The 27,738-nt window shown below is 39.1% G+C and overlaps 1 protein-coding gene across 1 annotated transcript; it reads left to right on the top strand.

The window, feature by feature from the left end:
* On the top strand, positions 3,476-8,052 carry LOC109234396 (cytochrome b-c1 complex subunit 8-like). The gene is made up of 2 exons (XM_019400376.1): positions 3,476-3,747; positions 7,633-8,052. The coding sequence occupies exons 1-2, from the start codon at positions 3,578-3,580 to the stop codon at positions 7,679-7,681; spliced, it is 219 nt and encodes a 72-aa protein (XP_019255921.1). The 5' UTR covers positions 3,476-3,577; the 3' UTR covers positions 7,682-8,052.

Genomic DNA, 27,738 nt, shown 5'->3' with positions numbered 1-27,738 from the left:
TTTTATTTTTTCTTCTTATTTTAATCATTTTTAGTTTAACTTTTTTATACTTACTCTCGTTATACGCGTGAAATTCACGTATTTTGTCCAACTCAGTCATGAAGTTGCCACATATGCTTGGTCAACGGTCACAGAGGTTTAAAATGATGTGTTTTGAAAACTACAAGTGTTTGGATGAAACTTGGAAGAGTATCGGGACCGAAATGACAAAGCGGGACAAATAGAAGTGTTTATTAGGCTATTCTGCCTTTAAATTAAGCTAAAAATCTTTTCCACCAGAAACTTTCCACACTTAAGGAAAAATACGATACTGTAGACGTATAAACTTTATTGAATTTAATCCATACAAAATTTGGATTGCATCTTAATTCCATTGGGTTAAATAATTAATTTGGACTTTACAAATTAAATTAGTTCATTTTTTATTATTTCAGGCCCAAAGTCCATTTCGTCCTAAGGCCCAGTGTGTTAAGTGACATGGCATATCCAGCCAAACTCAAAGCCAACAAGATGACGCCACGTGTGAAATGATGTGGCAATCCTAGTCTAAAACAGTGGCCAATCAAGAGTTGCCAAGTGTCTAATATGACATATCTTGGCCAATCACAAGCAAGCTTATCACATAGATTATGTGATAAGTTTGATGACTCACACGAGCCAATCATAATCAAGCAAGAGAGTTCATATGTAGTTGGATTGTCCACCCTCTACCATTATAAATAAAGGGGTTACATAACTTCTAGGGACATTCAGAGTTGGAGGAGAGCATTCCGCAATTGGTGAAAGTATCCGCAAACAGAGAGATCAATCATCAAGTGCAAAGTTCTTCAACAGAGAAGTGACAACGGAGTTCTTCCCGGAGATCAACCCGAAACAACGAAGTGCTCCTCGACGTTCTTGGCGATTAAATACATCACAAGGAGGTCTGCATCATCCTACATTCGAGAAAGACGCTTCTCAAGCCCTCGAATCACGGAGAATTTCAGAGAGAGGAGAATAAAGGGATACATAGAATTGTACTCACAAATATTCAGCAATAAAATATTTTTTTTTCATATTATTTTTGTTGCAGTTTAATTTTTTTCGTACTAAAAAAAATTTGTTGGGAACATATACACTTGATCATATAGAGGAAACCTATCCTCCTACAATATTTATGAGTGATAGTATTTCTTTATTATTAATTCAAGACCTCGATTGGAACTTTGAATATGGAATCATTTTTGTTAGCGGGTGTTTTATCTTTAACGTGGGACTCTTTGGGAGGGCATTTGCATATGTTCACATTTTTTGGGACTACCATTAAATTTATACCCGCATTGCACAAAACTTTGCAAAGTGTACGTGCTTGGATCTGAAGTAGTTCAATATTTTCAATGCAAGTTCAGAAATCAAATCTAAAGTTCTCATGTCTTTCAACCGCAACTTAAAAAATTCAAATCTTAAGCAGTTCAAGCTCTTCAAAGCAACTTCAGATTTCAAATATGAAGTTCTTCTATCTTTCAATTGCAACTTTAGAATTCAAATGTTAAGTAGTTCAATTTTTCAATACAACTTCATATTCAAAATTAGATTTTTAATCTGAAGTTTAGAAACATAAATTTGTTATTCGAATTTCAACAATCTAACACCTAAATCTACTCCGATAAGCTCAAATTTGAAACAAAACTTTCAAATATCATAAATAACAAATCTCAATCATCAAATTATTAAAACAACAATAAATTTAGCAAACCCATTTTGCAACTAAAAAGAAGAAAAAAGCAACATCGAAGAAGAAGAGAAAAATGTATGTATCTGGAGTTATAAAAAAATTGGGTATCCGTTATACTTTTTTATAAAAATGGGTACAGATTCAATCAGTGGCGCAAAATTCGGCACCACATGAAAATTTGCGGACTTCTCGACGTGAGTCCAAATTTAATCGAACCCCAATACAGCTATCAAACATTGGGCCAAAAACAAAAAACAAAATAAAAATGGGGCAAGTGCACATATAGTCATTTTTAGGGATGCTATTTAGAGAGTAGCAGTACTTATTTTATCCTGAAATTTTAAACTAAAAATCTTAACTTCAGGACAATTTAGTACACTTTTATCCCGAAAAATTAAACTAAAAAAATTGAAATTCAGGATACAGTAGTAATTGCTAAATAGCAGCCATCTAAAATGATTGCTTGGTGTGATTTTTACAATAAAAACATATCATCCCATGAGAAATCACCATCACCTACACCATTCCACGGTTGGCCCAAATATTTTGTTTTGCACCTGGTCCGCTGGGTCCATTGGCTGCAAGTCAAATCATGGCATTTTTTCCTAATTTATCTATATGAAAAAACTTTTTAATAAAAATAAATGAATATTAATTAGATGAGATGCCCAAACTAGTTACAAACTCAAAATAAACTCATTTTACTTTAATAACCCATTTTAATCAATGTTTAGGGTTTTAGCCAATTAAGTAGTTTTGCGAAATTGAAGGCATTTTGATTCTAAATAAACATATTTTTATACATAACTAATATATATTTGGCTAGCATGTATAATTCAGAGGAATTTTCAGAGATCACTATTGTTTAGTGGTTATTAATTTCCTATAGCTACCATATACATAATTACTTCCTATAGCTACTATTCAGTTGTTACGGTAGTGTATTCGCTGTATTCGCGCCGCTGTATTCATGAATACAGCAGCAAAAAGCGCCTAAAAATCAGGGCAGTCCAGCTGTACGCGCATATATTCACATGTATTCACGCCATGTATTCATGAATACAGCAGCAAAAAATGCCTAATCAGGTAGTCCAGCTCTACGCGCATGTATTCACATGTATTCGCGCTGTTGTATTCACGAATACAGCAGTAAAAAGCGCCTAAAATCAGGGCAGTCCAGTTGTACGCGCATGTATTCACATGTATTCGCGTCATGTATTCATGAATACAACAACAAAAAGCGCCTAAAATCAGGGCAATCCAGCTGTACGTGTATGTATTCACATGTATTCGCGATGCTGTATTCATGAATACAGTAGTAAAAAATACCTAAAATCAAGACAGTCCAGCTATATGCACATGTATTCATGAATACAATAACGGCAATCACCTTAAAAATAGGTATGTTCAGCTATCTAAAAGATTGGAAAAACATAAATAGGGTACTTTATGCCTTATTGTATGCCTTATTTCATGCCTAAATGGTAGTATATACCTTAAATACTTATTTTGCTATAAAATACAAAAGGTAGCTATAAAAAATAATATTTTTAAATAATTTTGATGTATAATAAATAAGGTGTATACCTTTGCTATAGGAGGTAAAATTTCTTATAATTTACTTTTGATCGACCGCTCAAATGTGTAACTTGCCCAAAAAAACCCAATGCAGATGGCCCATTTTTGTGGGAAGAAAGACTTTGACTGACAAATATAGGGCCCATTATTCTAAGCCCAGAAGCCCAACTATTTCTTCACCAAGCACGCACTCATACCAAAAACGAACCCCCATTTCTTCTCAATCTCAAATCGCAAACCCTAGAATCCTTTCAACAAACGAAGAACGATCGGAGCAAATACGCGATGGGGAAGCAACCGGTGAAGCTGAAGGCAGTTGTGTATGCTTTATCGCCATTTCAGCAGAAAGTAATGCCAGGTCTATGGAAGGATCTTCCTGGTAAGATCCATCACAAAGTTTCCGAAAATTGGATCAGCGCCACTCTCTTTCTCGCTCCCCTCGTCGGAACCTACTCGTAAGTCCTTATTTATTGTGTTTAGTGTGTTTTTTGCTCAATTGTTTATTGTGTTTTTTTTTTGCTCAATTTTTATTGTGTTTTTTTCCTCAATTTATTAAATTCAGTTGCTTTCATTTTGGGCTCAGACCTGAAAAGAGCGAAATGGATATAGAGAATTTCTATTTAACCGATTTGGACTAATTTATTATCGAGTCACATTTGATTGATTGTTTTCATAAAGCTAATTTAGTATTGAGGAACTTTCTGACAAGTACTTTTGTTTTTTGGCTTAATTTTTATATAATTCACTTGTTACTGTTTTGGGCTCGGAACTGAACAGAGCAAAATGAATATAGAGGAGTTGTATAACTAATTCGATCTAATTTAAAAAGAGGTGTACTCGTAAAATACTTGGTGATTGTGTTATGTTTGCTTAATATTTTAGAAGTTACTTGTTTTTGTTTTGGGCTTGAACTTCAATAGAGCTAAATGGATATAGAGGTTATATAACTGATTCGAACTAATTTAGCATTGGGGCGTATTCGTAAGTACTTATTGATTGTGTTTTGTTTGGATAATTTTATTCATAATTCACTTGTTTTTGTCTTTATTTGACCCCAAGAATGGATTGGATCGACTTTCCTGTTGAAGCCTTATTGATTGTGTTTTGTTTGGATAATTTTATTCGTAATTCACTTGTTTTTTATTTGGGCTCGGACTTGAATAAAGCGAAATGGATATAGAGAATTTATTTAGCCGATTTGGACTAATTTAATATTGAGGTGCAGGTGATTGATTTGTTCTCGAGTTATGAATTGAATAGAGCAAAATAAAGGGGGTTGATGACTTCAGGGCTTTGGTTCAAATTCAATTGCCATTTAATTTATGCCTCCAACTCGAATAGGGGGAAACGGATATGGTGAACTTTTATAACCGACTCAAACTAATTTCGTGTTGAGGTGTGCTCGTAAGTACATGTTCGTGTTTTCTTTGGTTAATTTCTTATAATTTATTGTCTCTTTTTTGGGGAGCTCGGACCCGAATAGAGCGAAATGGATATATCGGATTTATATAGGAGATAAGTAATTTAGGATTGAGCCACATTTGATTGATTGTTTTTTCTCGAGTTTATGATTTGAACTGAGAGAAATAATATAGGGAATTTATGGCTCCAAGGGTTTGGTTCAATTGACATTTAATTTAGGGTCGATGAATAAGCGAAATGGATATGGCGGATTTATATAACTGACCCGAACTAATTTAGTATTGAGGTGTAATAAATTGATTGTATTTTTCTCGAGCTTTGGCCTGAATCCAAATGGATATATAGGGGATTTATGGCTCCAAGGGCCTATTATCCATTTGGAAGCTGAAACGGTGGGTTTCTTGGTCATAAAAAATGGATACAGGGGATTTATATAGCTGATCCTAACCAATGTAGTATTGAGACATTGTTGATTGATTGTTTTGTTTTGGGTCTATCCTGAATAGAGTGAAATGGATATAGAGGATTTATGGCTCCACGACATTGGCGATGGTCGGGAGGTCCCTTTACCTATGGAGTTCCGGAGCTGAAACAACAGATTTGTTGGTCATAAAAAATGGATATAAGGGATACTTATAGCTGATCCTAACTAATTTAGTATTGAGGCGTGGTTAATTGAATGTTTTGTTTTGGGGATCTGTCGTAAATAGAACTTAATGGTGAATATAAGTGGTTTATGGCTCCATGGATTTGGTTCAATTGGCAAAGGTAGGGCGGGCCATTATCCATTGAGTTCAAAGCTGAAACTGCGGATATCTCGGTCATAAAAGGAACGGATATAGGGATTTATATAGCTGATCCTAACTAATTTAGTATTGAGGCCTGGATGTATTTGTTTTGTTTTGGGACTCTGGCCTGAATAGAGTATAATGGATATAGGAGATTTATATAACCAATCCCAACTAATTTACGATTCAGGTCTAGTTGATTGATTGACTTCTCGTTGGGATCTGATTTTGACAGTCCGTACCAACTGACTGCGTAGATTGATGTTGTTATTGATGTTTTGATTGATTGTGTATGATATGGAGAGGATGTACGTGTTGCTTCACCTCATTATACAATCACTGATCAGATTCTTGACCACATGAATTATTTATGAAGTGTGTGGAAAAGACTTCAAGATATGTATATTTTTTACATGTAAAATCAAAAATTAAAGTTTCTTATTGATTTGGTCTTCCTAGATGTTGCTTTCTAGACTATAGCTAATGGAGTGGTTAATTCCAATCAAACTAGTCTCGTGGCTGCTCATAGGTGGGTCCAGGATTCTAAATCGATATATTGTGGAGTACGACTGCATTCACTATATCTTTGTGACGACAAGCGTGGAGTTAGTATGGATATATATATTTTGAAGAAAAAAAATTAACTCTTTATGCAATTGCAACCAACATAGACAGGAAAAACAACTTCTTTCTGTATATTATTTTATTATTTAGAATAATGGAATAACTCGAACCCTTATAAAAGAGCCTCTATATGTGCTTACAATATGTTTGAGATGTGCTAAAAAACAATGAGAACAACAAAATGTAACTCCGACTGAGGAGTGTAGATTAGAGCAGAAACATACTCTTACTTGGGCTTTAGTTGGGTTGCAATACCCGATATGCTGCTTGTAGAGAGAACATGCATTATACTATGCCGCTAAACTCCTCCTTACAGCAAAACCAAACCGCGGTTAAACTGGTAGATGACCTATCAAAATGTTGTACCCTTCACATATTACGTATTGCAGAACGCAGTTCCAAACTGGCTGATGTCTGATTCTACTACAAGGATTTAATTTGCTGAAGTTGAGATCCATGTTTTTTTCAAATATACGTATGGGCTAGAAAAGGCATTGAAATGGACATATACCTTGATTGGTGGAGATAGTTTTTTTTTATATTCTGATGTAGTGAAGATAACTGGATGTAAATTTTTGTTTGGAGTTTTCTGTTGTTTGATATCATTCTGCCTGCGGGATCTTTTATTCTTACTGGGGGAAATCAGTATTCTGTTGCCTGTTCTTAGAGCATAATATAATGACACAGAGGAATACATATCTAGAGGTTTAATGTAGAGGGTCCAAGCCGTAAATTTAATGAGTTTCAAAGCGAGATTACGCTCAGCTTAACTCAGTAAAGTAGATGAGCAGTTTTATTAGAACATTTTTAAAAAATTTCAAGGGGATGAACATTTTCACACTAATAGATAAATTTACTTTGATCACCAATGACATAATGTTTCAGAGGAAGTCCAAGACAATATATGTATTAGATATATTCCTGTTTTTTGTAAAAACACAATTCTGTGCAAACATAAATGAGCCAAGTTTACACCTCTAGTCACACCATGCTTGATAAAGTGAAACTCAAAGTTCCCTGTTTTTCACATTCATTATTCGATCAAACAGAATGTCATCGAATGTTTGTCTTCTACTTTTTCCTTTCGAGTGTGAATAATAAATTGAGGTAAATGAGGATGTTGCTCTCGAGTTAAATTCTCAATTTTTATTTTGTCATCGCTTTCTACATCAGGCAGCTTGCCTACCCTTCTCTAGTTCCTTTGGCTAATAATGAAGTAAACTTGTTCTCTCCGACTTGCTACATAAATTTGTTTCAACCTCATCGGTTACAAAGTTGCGATGAGTTCTTTTTACAAGTTGAGGTGCTAGAGATGCATATATGTTGGTAGGTATTCTAACAAATATATCTGTACAAAGAAAAAAGGTATCAAACTAAATATATATCTGGCTCTTCCTTCTCAAAAAAAAAAAAAACCCTTCTCAAAAGATTATATCGGGTTCTTGAGTTTGACTTGGTTGATAATCTTGAGTGTCTGATCCCTTCCTCCAATCTTTATGCATGCAGATATGTGCAGTACTACCAGGAAAAGGAGAAGTTAGAACACAGATACTAAAGCTGTTTTCTTCATATGTCTGGAGAAAACCTCTAGCTCCTTTTGCCATTTTCAACAGGAAATAAGTTACTATTGTTTGTCATTTTTTGGAACTTCTCATTCTGGAGATACTCACTTTTTATGGCCTATAAAATGCAGTTAACTTCTGTATGGTCTTTTGAAAGTTCTGTGCATTCCAATCTACTCCAGGAATGGAGTCAGGAAAAATAATTTGTAATACCTTTCATTGACATGCTATTAGATCCCATGGACAAGGAACTGTGTTCATTCAATTGTGCTGTTTTAGGCTTTGATTATGTGTAAGGGAATGGTCATAACTCATAAGTTGTTTTGCCATGTGGGATGACATGAAAAGGGTGCTGCATTTTTTTTTTTTTTTGCATATGGTGTATGCCGGAAAATGAGGCTTGCTAGTGGGAGGTAGTAGGTATCTGAAAAAATAATCGGCACAAACCGGATGATTTTGTGGAATCAGCTAAATATTGTATGCTTGAAAACTTTGACTTGGACTGTCTACTCCACTGTAGCAAGCAATTCTTCACTGTCCAAATAAAATAGAAAGAGGTGAGAAATGGGAATGTCTCGCAAATCTAGCTTCGTGTTCCCAGCTAATTTGATGCAAAATGTATTCTAAGAAAAAAGAAAGCTCTGGGGATTGGAGCAAATGGAATAAATCTTTAGTGGGATGGTAAAAGAAATTCAAATTTGTCCTTGTACCTTGCTAAAAGGTCTACAATTATCCTCTGTTAGAAGTTGGGTTTATTTGGGTCCTTGACCTTATTCTTTTGATCTAAAAACGTCCTTATGTTATTACATCCGTTCAATTTGAGATATAAAAGTAAATGCACAGCAGAGTAAAAATGGGTATTGCATCCTCCAGTTTAATCATACATTAATATAAAGTATTAATTGACTTATATATTATTATTATTATTATTATTATTATTATTATGTAAGGCCCCGTAAAATTTCGCCAAGGAATTTGAGGTTTTGTGGTGCCGAGATAGACTTATGTGTACGAAGGTAGTAGTTAGTCTTCGTAGTAGTAAAATAAATTAGTAGTAGTAGTAGTAATAGTAGTAGTAATAGTAATAGTAATGGTAGTAGTAATAATAGTAATAGTAACGGTAGTAATAGTAATAATAGTAAATAGTAGTAATAGTAATAATAGTAATCATAATAGTAATAATAATTGCTTATCTAATATGATAATAGTAGTAGCAGTGGTAAAGCTAATTTTATAAGGATATCATGACATTGTAAAAGTTATACAAATAAGCTACTAATCAAGAAATGTAAAGCTAATTTTATAAGGATATCATGACATTGTAAAAGTTATTCAAATAAGCTACTACTTATTAAGAAATGTAAAATAGCTTAATAATGGAAAGAAATTAGTGATCTTTCTAGGTCATGCACAACAAGGGATACTCTGTATCAAAAAGAATAACGACATTACCATAAATTCATTCTTTTATAATAACTTTTCATATATTTTTAAATATTTTAATAATAAGGTATAACTAATACTTTTTCATATAGTTTCTTAAGTTTTAAGCTAATGAGTTTTCCTAGGTGATTCAACCTTTGTATATCGGACCCCATAATTCCTTTTTAAACGTTGGTACGTGATATAGATGTTGTCTAACTAGATGATTTTTAATCACTCATCATTTACAAAAAATCAATGCATGAATAGTAGTATATATTTTTTCCTCACACTTGGGGGTCGTTTAGTTAGTCAAACATGTTATACATATAGATGTTTGATTCGTTTGACTAGAAATAAAATAGACTAGGTATAATGTAAAATATATATTTGACATTACACTAGATAATTTTTTTATTTTTAACCTTGCCTTTCTTAAAACTTATTGAGAGAAAATGTCACACCTCAACCTGGGGGTTGTGGCCGACACCCGGTGCCCTAAGGCTCGAGCGTACTAATCCTCATACATGCAATATACTCAACAAATACGTGGGCCGACAAGACTTCTGATGAGTGATTACCTGATCAAAAGACACAACTACTTACATGCAGAAAAGGCCCAACATACGTATATATACAACATGGCTGATAAGGCCAATATAAACACAATGGGTCCACTAAGAAGGCCGACAAAGCAGCACAAGACTACTATATACAAGACGACTGTCTGCAAGTCTCTAGAGAGTACATCAACAACATTTGGTCAAGACAGGACCCCCAACTATGTATATACATATAACCACCATACCTATCAGCTTACTAAACAGCTCCGAAAGAAGGGAGCATGAGAACCTTCAGCTGAGTCGAGTCACCTACTACGAGGTATCGTCTGAATATCTATTTGTACCCACGAGCATGAAAAGCAGTGCTCCAGCAAAGGGTCGTCAATATGAAAGATGTATTGAATATGCAAGGCAAGTACGCACATAAATAAAATATGAAATGTGAAGGAAAAGTTCAGAAGTCAACCTGAAACTCATAACAAGCCTTTGAGGGCATACACTGTCACAATCATGGATATACATACATATCTGTAAAGATTAAGCCACTCAACGGAGCCATAGAATATAGTATCAAGCCACTATGTGGGACAAATTATGTCATAACATAATGTACCCGACCTCGAAGAAGACTCGATCGTACCCGACCTTAATAGGACTCAGTAATGTCTCATGACCAACTGCAGTGGTGTGCACATATAACTGTCATACTTGGCCGATTATAGTGCGGCTAAGTAAGAAAATAGATACATATATATATATATATATATATATATATATATATATATATATATATATATATATATACGTGCAATGCAAGCAATAAATCTAAAGGGCCTTATGGATCTGATCGGAGTGACTTAAGATTGTTATTCTCCGAATTTATCGTTATGTAACCGTGCTAATATCAATTGTCCGAGAGTCAACAAGGATCATAAGAAGACATAAGATTCAAAGGCTATCATGGCGAAAAGTGGTCCCGACAAGGAATGACAATATATATATATATATATATATATATATATATATATATATATATATATATATATAGGTTCACAGGCTTTAATCTCAAGAAGAGAGTTCCTTTTGAAGGGACGTTGTTATGGTTATGTTTATTCATAAATCATGCCAAAAGAATGAAGGGGTGAGCCTTAATATACCAGGAGGATCTCTTCCTTATTCCTCAACCAAGCTTAACATAACTTCTTGCGGCTATAACAAGTGAAATAATATTATCGTCAATATATAATGTCATAACCATTGTATTTGGCTAGTCGTATAACTTACAGAAAATCGGGTAGCAACTCCCCTATTTTTACTTATACAGCAACTACAAATTGAAATCCAAGCTTCTCTTAGCTCACAACAACCCTTAATGTTATCACAACATCATAGAAGCATTTTTTGCTACCTTTATGGGGTTCTTGATATTAGATTTAGGTGGTTTAACTTAGAAATTACCCTTAAACCTTTGAGAGCTCTTAAAGAGCCTTTGGAGAGATATAAGGTGTGCTCTGGTCAAAAAAATAAGAGAGATAAGGGCTTCCCCCGTTTTTATAACAAAAGGATAAGTTTCCATCGCCTAGGTGGGTCCCATAGAGGCTGCCTGCGCAATCTCGTGAAAACGTAAAAAATCTCTCTACTCGGATGTTGTATCGGCGAACAGTTTAATACATTGGAAACTAGACTCGTAGATATTCAATTTGGTGGGTAGATCCCGTAAATACAATTAAATTGAGATAAAATGTCAGTAACATAGACCAAAATTTTCAGTAAAACTGTGAATGTAACTTGTGACCTTTTGTCGACTTTTATTTCATAACTCGCTTAATACACGACCATCATACGACTAAAATACCTTATAACATCACCTTTTTATCATGTTAAGCACTCTAGTCTCCCCCAAAAGTACGGATTATAACATTCCCAACTTGCCGACTTTCGACAAAACTTATTTTCTTTGTGTCGTTTAACTTCTAAACCTTACAACATGTGTTATGCATGGTTTTATATACTCATGAACTTGAGAATAGTCTTGATCTCCAAGCTTATGTCGACTAAATCGTGACATAATTTAACGTGTGAAAATGTGGGATGTAATAAAAAAAATTGAGAAAATGATCAAAATGGTCCTTAATGTATATGGGTTAGACTGTTTTGGTCCTTTATGTACACCCATTAATTGAAATAGTCCTTAATATATGTCAAAAGTGGATCATTTTGATCTTGTTTACCTTAAAACTAATGGTTCCTCCTCATATATTTGTTAAACCTAATGCATTTCACATCAGAAGAGTACCCAAGTTCGATTACCATATGTTGAGGCTTTTATATTCTAAATTTTGCCGAGAAAGTTCAATTTCCATGCTTAAAAATTACCGGTGTTAGTGCCTCATTTTGTTATCGGTCTCACTAATCCAAGTCCCACCTGAAAAAATCACATAGCTGATTTTGGATTAAAATCATCATCCTTTTTTGTCCTATTTGTTTTTTGGGAACTGAAGGTTCCTCATTCCCAATTTTTTTCTCCCATGTTGAGCTTTTTTTTGCTCCTATTCGATGACTCAATTTTTTTTACAAATACTATTGATTCTATAAAATGGAGTTGATTCACTTCTTCAAAATTGTTGAATTGTAATAACACAAAAGATAAATTTTTTTTAACGAATATACCACTAGGCAGGCAGCATAGTGTGTGTATATATATATATATATATATATATATATATATATATATATATATATATATATATATCCAAAAAATGAGGATCCAATGTTTATAACTTGTCCAAAGCTAAAGTTTAAAGTTGAAAAACTACTACTAGCTAATATATTAATGCTAACTATTACAACGAGTAAAAGAGACATCCCCAAAGTATGGTGTTGTGTGTATCCACAAGCCAAGGTCAAAACCTCAATGTAGCACCTCTAAAGCTTTCACCAGGCGCCAAGTTTTGCATTCCGAAGGACAAGGCAAATGTGAATCTCCAACCAACATCTGAAACTGTCCAAGCATCCAAGCAGCATATCTTTGTATCCGTATCAACATCCACATTGAGCACTTCAAGCATAACATGTAGCATGTGCTACTCTCCTTCCCAGTAGTAAAGAAGCATGACCATAGTGAAATGAAGAGCCAAATAGTCGACTAGAGCTTTGTTTGGATGATTAGAAGTGTCATAAGCTGCCAGTAGTAGCCATCAATGTTGTCAACTGCTTGTATTGCATGTACAACCATAGTACTGCCATTCCATCTCCATACTGAACATGTAGACACAACAAAAACACTGGACAATGTCCTGGCAACACAACGAAGGAAGATAAAAGGATGTTTGACAACCAAAACCATAGGATCCCAAGTATAGTTTGCATTTAAAATCTTTAGTAACCTGCTTGTCAAGCCAGTCCATATACTGCCATTCCATCTCCAGGTTGAGCATGGAACCATACTAGTACCACTGGATAGTGGTTTGACAACATCTGATTATTATTCACAGTTAATAAGAAAAGAACAAGCATGCAACATCAATTTAGCATAAGTCATCAATCAGGAGCTCTTCTCTTAGCTACCCTAACCCTAAGGTTAGGAATTTGAGATTTGTCCATGTTGAGCATCCTTCTTCCTGCACTTGGTAAGTCATTATTGAATGTATTAAAACTGATTGTACCTTCAAAAGAGAACACAAGGTTAGCTAAAAGATCTGCCACTGCAATGCCCTTCCTGAACACATGTTGAAAGATCACATTGAAGTGATCCTTCATCTCCTTAATCTTATTCACTTCTGCCACTGTGCACCAAGGAGGATCCCACTCCCCTTTAATGACCCTTTTCAACACCAATGAGTCAGTTTCCAAGATGAGAGGATGTAGATCATGAGCAACACAGTATTCCAACGCATCAACTATAGCCTTTGCCTCAGGTACACCATTAGTAGTTTCCCTAAACTCCACTGCCCTTGCATATACCAAGTCGCCTGCATCATCTCTCACATAAAAGCCAAGTGACCTAGGTCCAAGATTACCCTTTGAAGTACCATTAGAGTTATACTTATACCATCCCTCGTTAGGGAACTGCCAGGTGACTCTCTTAGTGATAACATAAGGCTTGTAGCCTTCAAAAAATTGGATCATATGTGTCCAAAAAAGTGGAATATGTGATAACCATGGATGCCTCATCTTATCCAAATAATATAAGGTATTATTCACCTCATGGATCAATATATTTATGGACACAAAGCCTCCATTCCTAATAGTATTCCTCCTCTTCCACAACTCCAAAGTTAGAATAGTTGGAACTACCTAAAACAGTGGCTTCATGTAACGACCCGGCCGGTCGTTTTATGAGTTACAGCCCCGCTTTCTTCATTTCTTCTTCTTTATGTGTTGTTCAGCTACATTTCATCATATCGTATTGGTTGGTTCGGGTTTGGAGTAGTTTTAGAAAGATATGAGACACTTAGTCTCTTAAGTTGGCTATTTAGTTGGAAAAGTCAACCGAAAGTTGACTTGTGGGTAAATGATCTCGGAATTGGGTTTTTATGGTTCGGATAGCTTCTTTAGGTGATTTGGGACTTAGGAGCGTGATCGGAATGTATTTTGGGAATCCGTGGTAGATTTAGGCTTGAATTGGCGAAATTGGAATTTTGGCGTTTTCCGGTTGGTAGTGAAAATTTTGACATAGGGGTCGGAATAGAATTTCGGAAATTGGAGTAGGCCCGTTGTATCATTTGTGATGGGTGTGCAGAATTTCAGGTCATTCGGATGAGGTTTGATAGGCTTTTTGATCGTTTGTAGAATTCGGAAGTTTTGGAATCCTTAGGCTTGAATCCGAGAGTGTTTTGATGTTTCGATGTTGTTTTGAGTGTTCCGAAGGTTGGTATAAGTTTGAATAGTGATATGTGACTTGTTCGTATTTTTGGTTGAGGTCCCGGAGGCCTCGGGATAAATTCGGAAGGTTGTCGGAAAGTTTGGCTTTGCTATTGAGCAGCTTCAGCTGCTGTTCCTGTCATAACCGCACCTGCGGCTTGGGGACCGCAGGTGCGAGGTCGCTGGTGCATGGAGGAGATGCAGATGTGGAAGTCGGACTTCGAAGGAAGAACCACAGGTGCAGTGTGTTGGGCGCATCTGCGTGACCGCAGGTGCGGTGCCTGGGCGCAGATGCGGCCCTAAGGGAATTAATGAGAAACCGCAGAAGCGGTTATTATGACTACAGATGCGGTCCACAGGAGCGAGAATGAGCCGCAGGTGCGGAATCCCAGGGCAGAACTTATAAATTCTTGCATTCGCGAAATTTGGTCATTTTTCCACCATTTGTGTACGGACTTGGAGCTTTTTGAGAGGATTTGAAGAGGGATTCGAAGGGTATCTACTGGAGGTAAGGTTTTTGAACTTAATACTCGATTCTATGGTGATTTATAACAGATTAGATATGAAATTAATGGAATTCAAAGGTTAAAATTGGAGAATTAGGGCTTGGCATTTGGAGAGTTTAAATTGGAAATTTGAGGGGCCATTTGAGGTTCGATTTTGATGTTCTTGATATGTATAGACTCATGGGAGGATAAGAATTCTAGTGATGTGATTTTTATCGAATTCTGAGATGTGGGCCCGTGGGTCGGGTTAGGCCAACTTCGGGATTTTTGATGTAATTTGATTATTTTCGCGTGGGCTTTGTTCCTTTAGCGTATTTTGATATTATGATTCTAATTTTGGATAGATTCGGGGCGAGTTGAGTCCGAGTCGAGAGGCAAGGGCATCGCAGAGTAGAATTTCAAGTAACGATTGTAAATCTAGAACTGAGGGTATGAAACCCCGAAATTTCGTACTGTTTTGATAAATGAGGTGACGCACATGCTAGGTGACGGGCGTGTGGGCGTGCACCGGTAGGGATTGTGACCTGGTCCATCCCGTAGTAATTGTATAGTTGTTTATTTTGATAAACTCTATATGATATCTATGTGTTTTAGAAATGAATATGTTAATTTGGGCTGAATGCCATGTTTGGGGCCTTGTGCCGAATTGTTTCAACCCTCAGGGGAATTTTACTATTTTCCTCACACTGTTTGATTTGAAAACATATCCTCAGTCATGACTTTTTACCTGTTTACTTTTGATTTAGTTTCATTACACTATTTTAAATATTTGGAAGATGTTTGGGCTTAGTTTCCCTTATTTTTCACTGAAATGCCCGAGTGGCGGTGAGGTTGAGGACTGAGAGAGGTCGAGTGTCGGATGGTGAGGATTGTATATATATTTATAGAGCGGGCTGCACGCCACAACGATATTTATATATATATGGATCGGGCTGCATGCCACAGCGATATGTATTAGATCGGGCTGCACGCCGCAGCGATATAACGCTTGGGCTGTAGGAGCCCCTCCGGAGTCTACACACCCCCAGTGAGCGGAGTCGACCATGTATTATGGATCGGGCTGCACGGCACAGCGATTACTATTATGAGATATCTATTGAGCGGGAGGGCTGAGTGAGAGTTCAGTCACGAGTGACTGAGAGGCTGCCCGAGGGGCCGTATATATATATGAGTGATGCTTAGCCCGAGGGGCTTGTTTATGAAATTTACTGTTTTCACTCTCCTTTATACTGAGCCTCTATTGAAAATGTGTTGAACGAATGTTTTTAAATAACTTCCATTGAAACTAAAGTTTCACAAGTTGTTTGGAAATTGAACTACGGATTTGACTTGATATTTCCATTGAGATTTTATGTTAGATTGTGTATATGATTTAAATGCTCGTCACTGCACTCAGACTTTATTTACTTTGGTTACTTACTGAGTTGGCGTACTCACGTTACTCCCTGCACCTTGTGTGCAGATCCAGGTGTCAGAGCCTCAAAGTGAGAGCTTTCAGCAGCTTCTAAGTATTTACAGAGATAGCAAGGTAGCTGCACGGCGTTCGCAGCCCTGCCTTTCTCCTTCCTATCTTTAGTGTTATTTATTTCAGTATTTTCTTTTGTATGGAGTAGACAGTATTGGACAGTATCTTAGTGGCTCATGACTAGTGACACCGGGATCGAGCAGTGTGGATGTATTTTGCGTATTTTGTTCTTTCTTCCGCGTATTTTGTTATCTTAAATGAAAGACTTGTGTTTATAACTGAATTGAAAAATGAATTTGCAAAAGACCTTTTGTTATCTTTATTGAAACGGCTTGCCTAGTACTGTGATAGGCGCCATCACGACTGGGGTGGTTTGGGTTCGTGACAAGTTGGTATCAGAGCCTAGGTTACATAGGTCTCACGGGTCATGAGCCGGTTTAGTAGAGTCTCGCGGATTGGCATGTAGACGTCTGTACTTATCTTCGGGAGGCTGCAAAACCTTTAGGAAAACTTCACATTCTCGAAATTCCTGTCGTGCGAATCTGTTGATTCTAGTACTAAACTTCTGTTATTCTATTCTCTCACAGATGGTGAGGACACGTGCTACCAGTCAGGATGGACGACCACCAGTTGGGGCCACTAGAGGTCAAGGTCGCGGTCGAGGCCGTGGCAGGGGCAGGGGTGTAGCCCATGCAGCAGATGGAGCAGCACCTGCAGATCCATCAGCCGCCCCAGTTCATGATCAGATTCCAGTAGGGGATGCTCCAGCGGGGCCAGCTCAGGCACCCGCTGTGCCTATTGCTATTTCGGGTCTTTAGGAGACCTTGGCTCAGATCTTGACCGTGTGCCCTAGTCTTGCTCAGGCGGTCATAGTTTCTACTACAATAGCCACTTCTCAGGCCGGGGGAGACACTTAGACTCCCACCGCCCGCACACCCGAGCAGGTTGTTTAGGGATTGCAGACACCGGAGGCACCACCAGCCCCGCCGGTTGCACCTGCTCAGGGTTTTGTAGTACCAGTTATGCCTGAGGACGAGCAACATCGATTGGAGAGGTTTGATAGACTTCAGCCTCCAACTTTCAGTGGTGCAGAGGGCGAGGATGCCCAGGGTTTCTTGGACAAGTGTCATAGGATTCTTCGTACTGCGGGTATTCTGGAGACCAGCGGGGTAGCATTTACTACTTCTTAGTTTTCTGGAGCTGCCTTCACTTGGTGGGAGGCTTATGAGAGGCGTAGACCTGTTGGTGCAGCGCCCCTTACCTGTCAGCAGTTCTCCGCTCTCTTTTTGGAGAAGTATGTGCCACAGTCCCACAGGGAGGAGCTACGCAGGCAGTTCGAGCAGTTGTGTCAGGGTGATATGACCGTGATGCAGTATGAGATGAGGTTTTCGGAGTTGGCTCGTCATGCGATTTGGTTGGTTCCTACGGATAGAGAGAGGATCAGGAGGTTCGTTGATGGACTTACATATCAGCTTCAGATTCTCATGACCAGAGAGAGGGTGTATGGTGCTACTTTTGAGGAGGTTGTTGATATTGCCTGCGAGATTGAGTCAGTTCGTTTCCAGGAGCGAGATGAGAGGGAGGCCATGAGGCCTCGGGGATCTGGTAGTTTTGGTGGTGTTCCTTCGAGAGGTCAGTTTCAACACGGCAGAGGCCGCCCATTCAGACATGCTCAGTCAGCCCGCCCAGTTCATTGTGGTGCATCATCGGGCCATGGTTCTCATAGTTCTCATCAGGTTTATTCATCACTTAGTGCCCTACCAGCCCATAGTTTGTCTCGTGCTCCATCAGTTCAGGGCTCTTCCATGCCAGGTTCTTCTACTGGTCATTCCGGTGCTAGGGGTTCCCTTCAGCCCTCGACTTCAGCTCCAGTTACTTCACCACCCTCCCAGGTAACTAGGGGTGGGGGTCAATCAGTTACGGGTCGCCCGAGAGGGGGAGGTCGATCCGGTGGTGGTCAGGCTCGTTTCTATGCCCTCCCAGCCGGACTAGAATCGATTGCTTCAGATGCGGTGATTACAGGTATTGTCTCAGTTTGCCACCGAGATGCCTCTGTGTTATTTGATCCTGGTTCCACCTTTTCATATGTGTCCTCATATTTTACTCGTTATTTGGATATGCCCCGTGAGTCTCTTGTTTCCTCTGTTTGTGTATCTACTCTGGTGGGCGATACTATTATTGTGGACCGCGTATATCGGTCGTGTGTGGTGACTATTGGGGGTTTGGACACCCGAGTAGACCTTTTTGTTGCTGTGTATGGTGGACTTCGATGTGATATTAGGCATGGATTGGCTATCTCCCTGTCATTCTATATTGGACTGTCATGCTAAGACAGTGACGTTGGCTATGCCGGGTGTGCCACGGATTGAGTGGCGAGGTTCGACTGATTTTGTCCCTAGTAGGGTGATTTCATTTTTGAAGGCCCAGCGGATAGTTGGGAAGGGTTGTCTATCATATTTAGCCTTTGTGAGGGACGTCAATGTAGAGACTCCTAGTATTGGTTCCGTTACAGTAGTGAGGAATTTTCCCGATGTGTTTCCTGCAGATCTGCTGGGCATGCCACCGGACAGGGATATTGATTTTGGTATTGATCTGGTGCCGGGCACGCAGCCCATTTCTATTCCACCGTATCGTATGGCACCGACAGAGTTGAAGGAGCAGCTTCAGGGACCCTTTGATAAGCGATTTATTCGGCCTAGTATGTCGCCTTGGGGTGCGCCTGTTCTGTTTGTGAAGAAAAAGGATGGCACGATAAGGATGAGCATTGATTACAGGCAGTTGAACAAAGTTACAATCAAGAATAAGTATCATTTGCCTCATATTGATGATTTATTTGACCAGCTTCAGGGAGCGAGGGTGTTCTCCAAGATTGATCTCCGGTCAGGGTATCACCAGTTGAAGATCAGGGACTCGTATATTCTTAAGACGACTTTCAGGACCCGATATGGTTATATGAGTTCCTTGTGATGTCTTTTGGGCTGACAAATGCCCCAGCAGGGTTCATGCATTTGATGAACAGCGTGTTTCAGCCTTATCTCGACTCGTTTGTCATTGTATTCATTGATGATATTCTGGTGTACTCGCATAGTCAGGAGGAGCACGCGGAGCATTAAGAGTGGTATTGCAGCGGTTGAGGGAGGAGAAGCTTTATGCAAAGTTCTCCAAGTGTGAGTTTTGGCTCAGTTCAGTGGTTTTCTTGGGGCACGTGGTGTCCATCGAGGGTATTCAGGTTGATCCGAAAAAGATAGACGCAGTTCAGAGTTGGCCCAGGCCGTCCTCAGCCATAGAGATTCGCAGCTTCCTTGGTTTTGGCGGGTTATTACCGTCGGTTCGTTCAGGGATTTTCATCCATTGCATCGCCCTTGACCAAGTTGACTCAAAAGGGTGCTCTATTCAGGTGGTCGGATGAGTGTGAGGCGAGCTTTCAGAAGCTCAAGACTGCCTTGACCATAGCTCCAGTATTAGTTTTGCCGTCAGCTTCAGGTTCATATACAGTGTATTGTGACGCTTTGAGGGTTAGTATTGGGTGTGTGTTGATGCAGGAGGGTAGAGTGATTGCTTATGCTTCTTGTTAGTTAAAGCCCCATGAGAAGAACTACCCCGTTCATGATCTAGATTTGGCCGCCATCGTTCACGCATTGAAGATTTGGAGGCATTATCTATATGGTGTGTCTTGTGAGGTGTTTACTGATCATTGTAGCCTCCAACACTTATTCAAGTAGAAGGATCTCAATTTGAGGCAACGGAGATGGTTGGAGCTGCTAAAGGACTATGATATCATTATCTTGTACCATCCGAGGAAGGCCAATGTAGTTGCCGATGCTTTGAGTAGGAAGGTGGTGAGTATGGGCAGTTTGGCATATATTCCTGCTGGGGAGAGACATCTTGCAGTTGATGTTCAGGCATTGGCCAATCGGTTCGTGAGGTTGGATATTTCGGAGCCCAGCCGGGTCTTAGCTTGTGTGATTTCTCGGCCTTCCTTGTTTGATCGCATTAGAGAGCGCCAGTATGATGATACTCATTTGCTTGTCCTCAAGGATAGAGTTCAGCACGGTGATGCCAGAGATGTGACTATTGGTGATGATGGGGTATTGAGGATGCAGGGCCGGATATGTGTGCCCAATGTGGATGGGCTTCGAGAGTTGATTCTGGAGGAGGCCCACAGCTCGCGGTATTCCATCCATCCGGGTGCCGCAAAGATGTATCAGGATTTGAGATAACATTACTGGTGGAGGAGAATGAAGAAGGATATTGTGGGATTTGTAGCTCGGTGTCTCAATTGTCAGCAGGTAAAATATGAGCATTAGAGACCGGGTGGCTTGCTTCAGCAGTTAGATATTCCAGAGTGGAAGTGGGAGCGGATCACCATGGACTTTGTAGTTGGTCTCCCACGAACTTTGAGGAAGTTCGATGCTATTTGGGTGATTGTGGATCGGCTGACCAAGTCCGCGCACTTCATTCCTGTGTGTACTACCTATTCTTCAGAGTGGTTAGCAAAGATTTACATCCGAGAGATTGTTCGCCTGCATGGTATTCCAGTTTCCATCATTTCAGACAGAGGTACTCGATTTACTTCGCAGTTTTGGAGAGCTGTACAACGAGAGTTGGGTACTCAGGTTAAGTTTAGCACAGCTTTTCACCCTCAGATGGATAGGCAGTCCAAGCGTACTATTCAGATATTGGAGGACATGTTGCGCGCTTGCGTTATTGATTTTGGTGGTTCATGGGATTAGTTTCTACCGTTCGCGGAGTTTGCATATAACAACAACTATCAGTCGAGTATCGGATGGCTCCATATGAGGCTTTATATGGGAGACGGTGTAGATCTCTAGTTGGTTGGTTTGAGCCGGGCGAGGTTAGGCTTTTGGGTATAGACTTGGTGCAGGATGCCTTGGACAAGGTGAAAGTGATTCAGGAGCGGCTTCGTACAGCACAATTGAGATAGAAGAGTTATGCTGACAGGAAGGTTCGCGATGTGTCTTACATGGTTGGGGAGAAGGTTCTACTGAAGGTTTCACCCATGAAGGGGGTTATGAGATTTGGGAAGAAGGGTAAATTGAGTCCTCGGTTCATTGGGCCTTTTGAGGTGCTTCGGAGGATTGGGGAGGTGGCTTATGAGCTGGCCTTGCCACCTAGCCTGTCGAGTGTGCATCCGGTATTTCATGTTTCTATGCTGCAGAAGTATATTGGCGATCTGTTTCATGTTTTAGATTTCAGCACGGTTCAGTTAGATAGTGATTTGACTTACGATGTGGAGCCAGTGGCTATTTTGGGGCGTCAGGTTCGAAAGTTGAGGTCAAAGGATATAGCTTCGGTGAAAGTGCAGTGGAGAGGTCGGCCCGGGGAGGAGGCTACCTAGGAGACCGAGCAGGAAATGCGAAGCATATATCCTCACCTATTTGAGGCTTTAGGTATGTTTCTTGACTCGTTCGAGGAAGAACGTTTGTTTAAGAGGGGGAGGATGTAACGACCCGGCCGGTTGTTTCATGAGTTACAACCCCATTTTCCCCATTTTTGCTTCATTATGTGTTGTTCAGCTACATTTCATCGTATCGTGTTGGTTGGTTCGGGTTTGGAGTAGTTTTGGAAAGATACGAGACACTTAGTCTCTTAAGTTGGCTATTTAGTTGGAAAAGTCAACCGAAAGTTGACTTGTGGGTAAATGATCTCGGAATTGGGTTTTTATGGTTCGGATAGCTTCGTTAGGGGTCGGGTTTGGCCAACTTTAGGATTTTTGATTTAATTTGATTATTTTTGTGTGGTCTTTGTTCCTGTAGCCTATTTTGATATTATGATTCTAATTTTGGATAGATTTGGGGTGAGTTGAGGCCGAGTCGAGAGGCAAGGGCATTGCGGAGTAGAATTTTATCCGGTTTAAGGTAAGTAACGATTGTAAATCTAGACCTGAGGGTATGAAACCCCAAAATTTCGTACTGTTTTGATAAATAAGGTGACACACATGCTAGGTCACGGGCGTGTGGGCGTGCACCGGTAGGGATTGTGTCTGGTCCATCATGTAGTAACTGTATAGTTGCTTATTTTGATAAACTCTATATGATATCTATGTGTTTTAGAAATGAATCTGTTAATTTGGGCTGAATGCCATGTTTGGGGCCTTGTGCCGAACTGTTTGAACCCTCAGGGGAATTTTACTATTTTCCTCACACTGTTTGATTTGAAAGCATATCCTCAGTCATGACTTTTTACCTGTTTACTTTTGATTTAGTTTCATTACACTGTTTTAAATATTTTGAAGATGTTTGGGCTGAGTTTTCCTGAGTTTTCACTGAAATGCCCGAGTGGCGGTGAGGTTGAGGACTGAGAGAGGCCGAGTGCCGGATGATGGGAATTGTACATATATTTTGTGGATCGGGCTGCACGTCGCAGCGATATTTATATGTATATGGATCGGGCTTCACGCCGCGACGATATGTATTAGATCGGGCTGCACGCTGCAGCGATATTGCGCTTGGGCTGTAGGATCCCCTTCGGAGTCTGCACACTCCCAGTGAGCGTAGTCGACTATATATTACGAATCGGGCTGCACGCCGCAGCGGTTACTATTATGAGATATCTATTGAGCGGGAGTGCTGAGTGAGAGTTCAGTCACGAGTGACTGAGAGGCTGCCCGAGGGGCCGTATATATATGAGCGATGCTTAGCTCGAGGGGCTTGTTTATGAAATTTACTATTTTCACTCTCCTTTATACTGAGCCTCTATTGAAAATGTGTTGTACAAATGTTTTTAAATAACTTTCATTGAAACTGAAGTTTTACGAGTTTTTTGGAAATTGAACTACGGATTTGACTTGATATTTCCATTGAGATTTTATGTTAGATTGTGTATATGATTTAAATGCTCGTCACTGCACTCAGACTTTATTTACTTTAGTTACTTATTAAGTTGGTGTACTCACGTTACTCCCTGCACCTTATGTGCAGATCCAGGTGCCAAAGCTTCAGACTGAGAGCTTTCAGCAACTTCTGAGTATTTACGGGATAGCAAGGTAGCTGCATGGCGTTCGCAGCTCTGTCTTTTTCCTTCCTATCCTTAGTGTTATTTATTTCAGTCTTTTCTTTTGTATGGAGTAGACAGTATTGGACAGTATCTTAGTGGCTCATGACTAGTGGCACCAGGATCGGGCAGTGTGGATGTATTTTGCGTATTTTGTTCTTTCTTCCGCGTATTTTGTTATGTTAAATGAAAGACTTGTGTTTATAACTGATTTGGAAAAAAATGAATTTGCAAAAGACCTTTTGTTATTTGTATTGAAGCGGCTTGCCTAGTACTGTGATAGGCGCCATCACGACCGGGATGGTTTGGGTTCGTGACACTTCAACTTTGGACAACGCTTAGCATTCCACCATGCCCTAATAACTTGATGCACTTGAACTAACTGTATATTAATCCTACAGCCTCAAAGAATGCCCTCCAAGCTCTAGAAGCAGTAGAGCTAGTCAGAAACAAGTGATCAAATGTTTCCTCTTGTGGTTGATGACAACACCAATAACTAGAGATATGTAGATATTCCTGCCTTATCCTCATAGAAAAGTCATCTTTACTCCAAATCTTAAATGGCAAACACTTAATCCACATGTTGTTGAATTTTGAATTAGTGTTTGCCATATGTCTTAGAAGATGCCAAGCACTACTAATAGTGAACTTACCTGATGAGGTTGGAATCCACCATGGCTTGTCCCAGTACACCTCACTGCTTTCATAATGAACATGGTGCTTAATACGGCCAGCAATATCCTCAGGAAAGGTTTGATCTAGTAATTGCTCATTCCATCTATCTCCTTGCCTCAATTCTGCCACTTCTTGCAATTCTTCATTTATGTGAAAGTCTGGAGGAACAAAATGATATAAAGCTCCTAATCCTGTCCAGATCTCATGTCAAACATTAGTAGTACCACTTTGCATTTCCCACAATATCTCATTCTCCATATCCTGCCTTGCATTGAGCATTTGCCCTCATACACTTGAACCTTCTATAAATTGCACCATTGTAGTTAATTCTTTCTTTCAATAGTTGTTTCACACGAAGTTAGACCACAAGGATTTAGTGCTCCTAAATCTCCACCATATCTTAGCAAATAAAGCCCTTGATACATCATGTAGTGATCTAAAACCTAAACCACCTTCTTCTTTAGGAAGACACAAATTCTGCCAAGAAGCCCAATGCCTACTCCTACCTTCTACCTTTGTGCTCCAAAAGAATCTTGCAAAGATCTTATGCAAATTCTTAAGAATATTGTCCGGAGGATCAAGAACTGAAAGTAGGTGTACTGGCATACTTTGTAACACACTAGTGATAAGTGTTGCCTTTCCTCCAAATGATAGCAGCTTACCTTTCCAAGAGTGCAGCTTAGCCTTCACCTTCTTGATAAGATCATCATAATAGTCCTTACTTCTTGTAGTGTAGAAGATAGGGCATCCCAAGTAAGTGAAAGGAAACTCTCCTCTAGAAAAACATGTGCCATCATCAACTATTTGGAACAATACATTTGCTATATTAGCATGCATATAGTATGAACTCTTGGCCTTATTGATCAACTGGCCTGAAACCTGCTCATATCTTCCCAATACTTCCATAACCTTACTCAATGAATTAGGATGAGCTGAGGCAAATATAATGGTGTCATCAGCATATGCCAAATGGTTTAACAGATCAGTCCACTTAGGCATTCCAAATCCTACAAATGACTTGTCTTTAAATAGCTTGTTCATGGACCTAGATAGAACCTCGACTGACAAGATAAACAAGGCATTAGACAATGGATCTCCTTGTTTCACTCCCCTAGTAGACTAGAAGAAACCTGAGGATTGCCCATTCACCAAAACCGAATACCAATTGTTAGACAAAAAATTCTATACCATGTTAATGAAGTGTTCTACAAACCCCATTCTCCTTAGAACATGCAACAAATACTTCCAAGATACCCATCATAAGACTTTGCCATATCAAGCTTAATAACAACATTATCAATCTTACCTCTCAACCTTATGTTAGTGACAAGTTCCTGTGTAAGAACGATGTTCTCAAAGATGCTCCTACCCTTCACAAAACCAAATTGATTAGGAGAGATAAGAGAGGGCAGTAACTTCTCCAATCTATTATGTAGCACCCTAGACAACACCTTGTTGATGAAGTTACTCAAACTTATAGGCCTTAAGTCTCAGAATGTTTGGACCCTTGGCTTCGTTGGCAACAACACCAAGTTGGTATGTGTGATGGACTTTGGCAATGATGCACCTCCATAAAAGTGTAGTACCATACTATGTATGTCATAACAAATAATCTCCCATCATTCTTGATAAAATGAACCAGTGAATCCATCAGGACCACTAGCACTATAACCATTAAGCTAAAAAAAAAATAGCCCCCTTAACTTCCTCAAGTGTTGGATATCTACATAGCTCCAAGTTCTACTCCATAGTAACCATAGCTGGCACATTATCAAGCATAGAAAAATCTGTAGGATCGCCCTCTTTAGTGAACTGTCTTTGATAGAACTCAACTGCAGCATTGGCCATTTGTTTATGATCTTAGCCAGTTCCCATCTCCATTCTGAATCCTTTTCAATTGAAGCATCTTCCTCTTGCCATTGACATGATTGTGAAATAAACTAGTATTTATATTACCCTCAGCAAACCATGTCATCCCAGCTTTTTGTTTCCAGTATTGCTCCTCAATACTCAAGTATTTCTTCAATTCTATGTGAGCTTTCTGAAGAACTATTATATTCTCTATATTAGGATCCTCATCAAACAGCCATTCCTTTACCTTTATAATATTTTCCAGTATTGCCAATTGTTTTTAAATATATCGCCAAATGTATCTTTACTCCACTTAGACAATGCTGCCTTCACCTTCTTTAGTTTGTGTTTAAACATAAGAAATGGATCTCCAATAAAATCCGCATTCCAATTCTGCCTCACCACCTCCTTGAAAGTAGCATGTTTGGTCCACAAGTTCAAGAACCTGAATGGCTTGAAAAAAATTATAGACTGTTCTCCACAAGTCATGAGTAAAGGTGCATGATCCAATCCAGTTCTAATAAGATGTTCCACTTCAATTTTAGGAAAGAGATTTTAAAAGGAAGATTCACCAAGATCATGTCCTATCTTTTAAAAATACACTCAGCATTTGGTCTCTCATTCCACCAAGTAAAAGGACTTTCTTTATACCCTAGATCAAACAACCCACTAGAATTCACACAAAATGCAAAGCCCTCATATTCAGGAGGATATACAGGCAGGCCTCCAATCTTCTCATCTTCATGTAGTACCACATTGTAATCCCACCTACTAGCCAAGACAACTCCAGATTACTTGCAAGATAATACAAGCTATTCCACAACTCTAACCTCTCTAGTGCTGAACATTTACATACACAAAAGTCATCATAACATGTTGTCCAATGTCATGGTAAAATAATTTAATAGTCACTTGTTGCTCAGCTTCAATACCAATTCCCATCCACGACAGCATAAAAACAACCATATCTTCCCATTGATATTTGAAAATGCAACTTCCATATATAGTTTTCTTCTATACCTTTGTATATGCCTTGCATTCTGAAATGGTTCCATCAATGCTATGACAAAGAAATTAGGCTCCATTTGCATATTGATCACCCTAGGAAAGACCAATTGTGTATTCACAGACCTTGTGTTCCATATCAAAGTCTTAGGCAAAACTCTTGGTTGTTGAGGTGCTTCTTTATTTTGTGCTTTCTTCATGATTTTATTGCCTCATTTAGCACTAGCTCTAGGTAATAAGTCAGCCTCTCTTGCCACTTGTTTGAAATTTCCAAGAGTAGACTCATTATCTCCTTCTTCCTCAAATTGTTGTTGGTTTATTAGAGCTTTCTGAATCTCCAAAGGCGTCACATTATGTGTCACTGAGTCATGCATGGTCTGAAGAGGTGTCTTCAAAGGTACATTGAGTTGAAGTTGCATGGTCTGCCCAGTTCCTGATGCACATGCCATTGGAAGTGGTTCATTGTCTCATGTTGCCTTTGGTACTATAGCCTTCTCATTCAGACCTTGAGTCATCATGTTTGCCTCCTTTAAACCCTTAGAATTATGCTCTATAGCTCTCAATGCCTTCTGCATCACCCTGAATTTAAGATCATAAACAAAACCCAAGCTAGGGTTTACTAATAGCAACCTGTGCAGAAGTTACTGTTCTATTAATATCAGAGGTCTTGCCATCAGATTTTTGAC

The sequence above is a fragment of the Nicotiana attenuata genome, chromosome 11 (assembly GCF_001879085.1).
Source record: "Nicotiana attenuata strain UT chromosome 11, NIATTr2, whole genome shotgun sequence".
Taxonomy (NCBI): Eukaryota; Viridiplantae; Streptophyta; class Magnoliopsida; order Solanales; family Solanaceae; genus Nicotiana; species Nicotiana attenuata.
This window is presented reverse-complemented; position numbering and strand designations above follow the sequence as displayed.

Bases quoted from the DNA above. Each gene is read 5' to 3' on its own strand.
- LOC109234396 (XM_019400376.1), top strand. From the start codon at position 3,578: ATGGGGAAGCAACCGGTGAAGCTGAAGGCAGTTGTGTATGCTTTATCG. The intron at 3,748-7,632 runs GTAAGTCCTTAT...TTATGCATGCAG, and splicing joins CCCCTCGTCGGAACCTACTC to ATATGTGCAGTACTACCAGG.